The sequence below is a fragment of the Lactuca sativa genome, chromosome 1 (genome assembly GCF_002870075.4).
Source record: "Lactuca sativa cultivar Salinas chromosome 1, Lsat_Salinas_v11, whole genome shotgun sequence".
Lineage (NCBI taxonomy): Eukaryota > Viridiplantae > Streptophyta > Magnoliopsida > Asterales > Asteraceae > Lactuca > Lactuca sativa.
The window spans coordinates 25,989,120-25,992,041 of NC_056623.2; the positions used below are offsets into that span (position 1 = coordinate 25,989,120).

The 2,922-nt window shown below is 33.2% G+C and overlaps 1 protein-coding gene across 2 annotated transcripts; it reads left to right on the forward strand.

The window, feature by feature from the left end:
- The first annotated feature begins 395 nt into the window (after window positions 1-395).
- On the forward strand, window positions 396-2,548 carry LOC111876197 (origin of replication complex subunit 2). 2 transcript variants are annotated; one of them, XM_042899658.2, is made up of 7 exons: window positions 541-616; window positions 722-794; window positions 936-1,042; window positions 1,144-1,276; window positions 1,354-1,639; window positions 1,782-2,009; window positions 2,122-2,548. In XM_042899658.2, the coding sequence occupies exons 2-7, from the start codon at window positions 783-785 to the stop codon at window positions 2,319-2,321; spliced, it is 966 nt and encodes a 321-aa protein (XP_042755592.1). In that variant the 5' UTR covers window positions 541-616; window positions 722-782; the 3' UTR covers window positions 2,322-2,548. The 2 variants fall into 2 exon arrangements, with proteins under 2 accessions (XP_023728500.1, XP_042755592.1); XM_023872732.3 differs by lacking the exon at window positions 722-794 and having other exon boundaries at window positions 396-616.
- Window positions 2,549-2,922: the final 374 nt, after the last annotated feature.

Here is a 2,922-nt window from a genome sequence, read left to right on the forward strand (position 1 = left end):
TACATTAATTAAGAGACCTAATAGGATGACACGTGTCAAAAGAAGATTTAAATTATTCTTTTATTAGAATAGTGACATTTTAGGATATATATTAATTGAATTATTCATTTACCATAATTAAATATACTAAGATTACCATTATATCCTTATTTGAATATATATATATATATATATATATATATATATATATATATATATATATATATATATATATATATATATATATATATATATATATATTAAAAAGTAACTCCATTTATTTGAAGAAAGAAAATGAAAAGATAGCTATTTTTTTGCTAATGGATTTTCATTGATATTAAAATAGAAAAACAAAAATACAATTTATGTGAATGATTATAAAAATTATGATAATCTAATTTTATCTAGTCATATAGATAAAATGGCGGGAAACAAAGGATAACTAGGGCACAGCTTCTCTGCCGATTGATCCGCTCCCCTCATAGCAGATCCTGGGGTTCTCAACAAAATGGAGGAAATTGATATCGATGAAGAGGAGTTTGGATTTTCAAGAAATTATTTCTTAGCAAAAGAGTCTGGAAAGTCGGGGAAGAAATCAGCCAGAAAGCTTTCCGAAATTGATCTTGTTGATGAACAGGTTCTCTAATCTCCTTAACTTGCTTCATCTAATGGGTGATAATGTACTTATTCCTGTATATAAAAACCCGCCTTTTCATTTTTGGAGTGAACGGAAATTTTGTAGCAAATTTAACGAAGTCGAGAGCTAATGCAGCTGGGAATGTTTCTCAATTTGCGAATCTGATATGCGTTATTGTGTTAGTACCACTTGCTATGAAAGATTAGGTGTTTTTATAATCCATAGAGAGTTAGGGATAAAATAGTATTTTTACATCCAAAAATCAAAGAATGACTCTTTTTAGGGTAAGCATGAGAAAGAAATCAAACTGTGAATGCAGGAACTTCGAGCTGAGGTGTCTAACATTGAGCCAAAGCATGAGAAAGAAATTGCTTCACTGATAAATAGTTACAAAAGTCAGTACAATGACTGGGTTTTTGAGTTGAGGTACCCATTTCCATGTCAATCCTTATTCTAGTATTCGAGTATATGTGTGTGTGTGTGTTTATGAAGGCTTGATAAATGTTTTCCTTTTTCAACTGTTGTAGGTATGGTTTTGGTCTTCTAATGTATGGTTTTGGATCTAAGAAGAGTTTGATTGAAGATTTTGCTTCAACAGCTTTGACTGATTATAGTGTGATTGTTGTTAATGGATACCTTCAGTCAATCAATCTTAAACAGGTATGTTGTTAAGTTGTCATTTTCCAGATGAAGTCTTATAATTGAAACATTTTTTTTTTGTATAATGAAAACTGCAGGTTGCCATTGCAATGGCCGAAGTCCTATGGGATCAGTTGAAAATGCAACCAAAAGGGTTGCATCATAAAGATGAACAGCCATTTGATTCGAGGTCAATGGATGATGTTATTGGTTTTCTTGATGGGCCCCACGTATCAGAAAATGAATGTTTAGTGTGTCTTGTGATTCACAATATTGATGGGCCTGGATTGCGTGATTCCGACTCTCAACATCTTCTATCAAGAATTGCTTCTTGTTCCCATGTTCGTATTGTTGCTTCCATAGACCACGTGAATGCACCTCTATGTAAGTTGCTTGTAAATGAGAAGGGCATTCATGTCTTTTTACACATTCCACCTTTTACAAATTGCAATATTTTGTCCCATGGCCAACTTGTTCTATTCTGTCGTGTCATGTCATTTTAATCTGCATTGACTTTTGATGACAGTGTGGGACAAGAAAATGGTTCATGTGGAGTTCAACTGGTGTTGGCATCATGTGCCTACTTTTGCAGCATACAAAGTCGAAGGAGTCTTTCATCCTCTTATTCTTGCTCATGGTGGCACCTCTCAAACTGTAAAAACAGCTTCAATTGTCTTACACAGTTTGACACCAAATGCCCAATCTGTCTTCAAAGTTCTTGCACAGCATCAATTAGCCCATCCTGATCAAGAAGGTACTTACTTACTTCCTTAACTTTCTCTTTACCCAATTCATGCAACAAAATGGTTTATTTCTTCTTCTTCTTCTTCTTCTTCTTCTTCTTCTTATGTTTAATTACAATTCAGGAATGCCGATTGATACATTGTTCACAAGCTGTAGAGAGCGGTTTCTGGTGAGCAGTCAGGTGACATTGAATTCCCATTTGACCGAATTCAAAGATCACGAATTGGTCAAAATCAGAAGACACTCTGATGGTCAGGATTGCCTCTACATTCCTCTCTCCAAAGACGCACTTGAAAAACTCGTGCTTGAGATCAATCAATAAGAGCTTTCTGCAACCCCCGAGCTGACCCATACTGTCCTGCCCAAAAACAACTGACAAGATTTCTTGTCGGTTGAATGTATCTGGAATGTATCCGGAAGGACACGATTAATTTAGGTGTCATGTGCACTTCCTGAAAAGGAGGCACACGAATTGTAACGATTCATTATGTTTGAAATAGTTGTATACAGATTATCTGTTTTTGATTTATGACCTACTTTTTAGTTAAATACTTATATAAATTGTGTATTTTGTTAATTTGTGTTTAAAGAGACGTTTAATAAAATAATTTGATTTATACTAATTAAAAAAACAAAATATTATAGCTTTTTTATAGTGACATCAATTAAAAAAATCAAGTCTATCAGGTTTTTATCTCAAGGTTGTATCTACAATGATAGAAGGTCAACGTGATCACAATAATAACAAATGTTCAAAACTCATTTTATTGTATTTTTTAGCCATATTTCTCAGTTGCAAAATTGAAACATTAAATGAGAAAAAAAAATGGTTCAAGTATAGGAGACCATTACTTTAGGCCTAATTCGGGGGATTTGGATCCCACTTCGTCGCTAAAAAAATAAAAAATGGTTAGTTATTATAT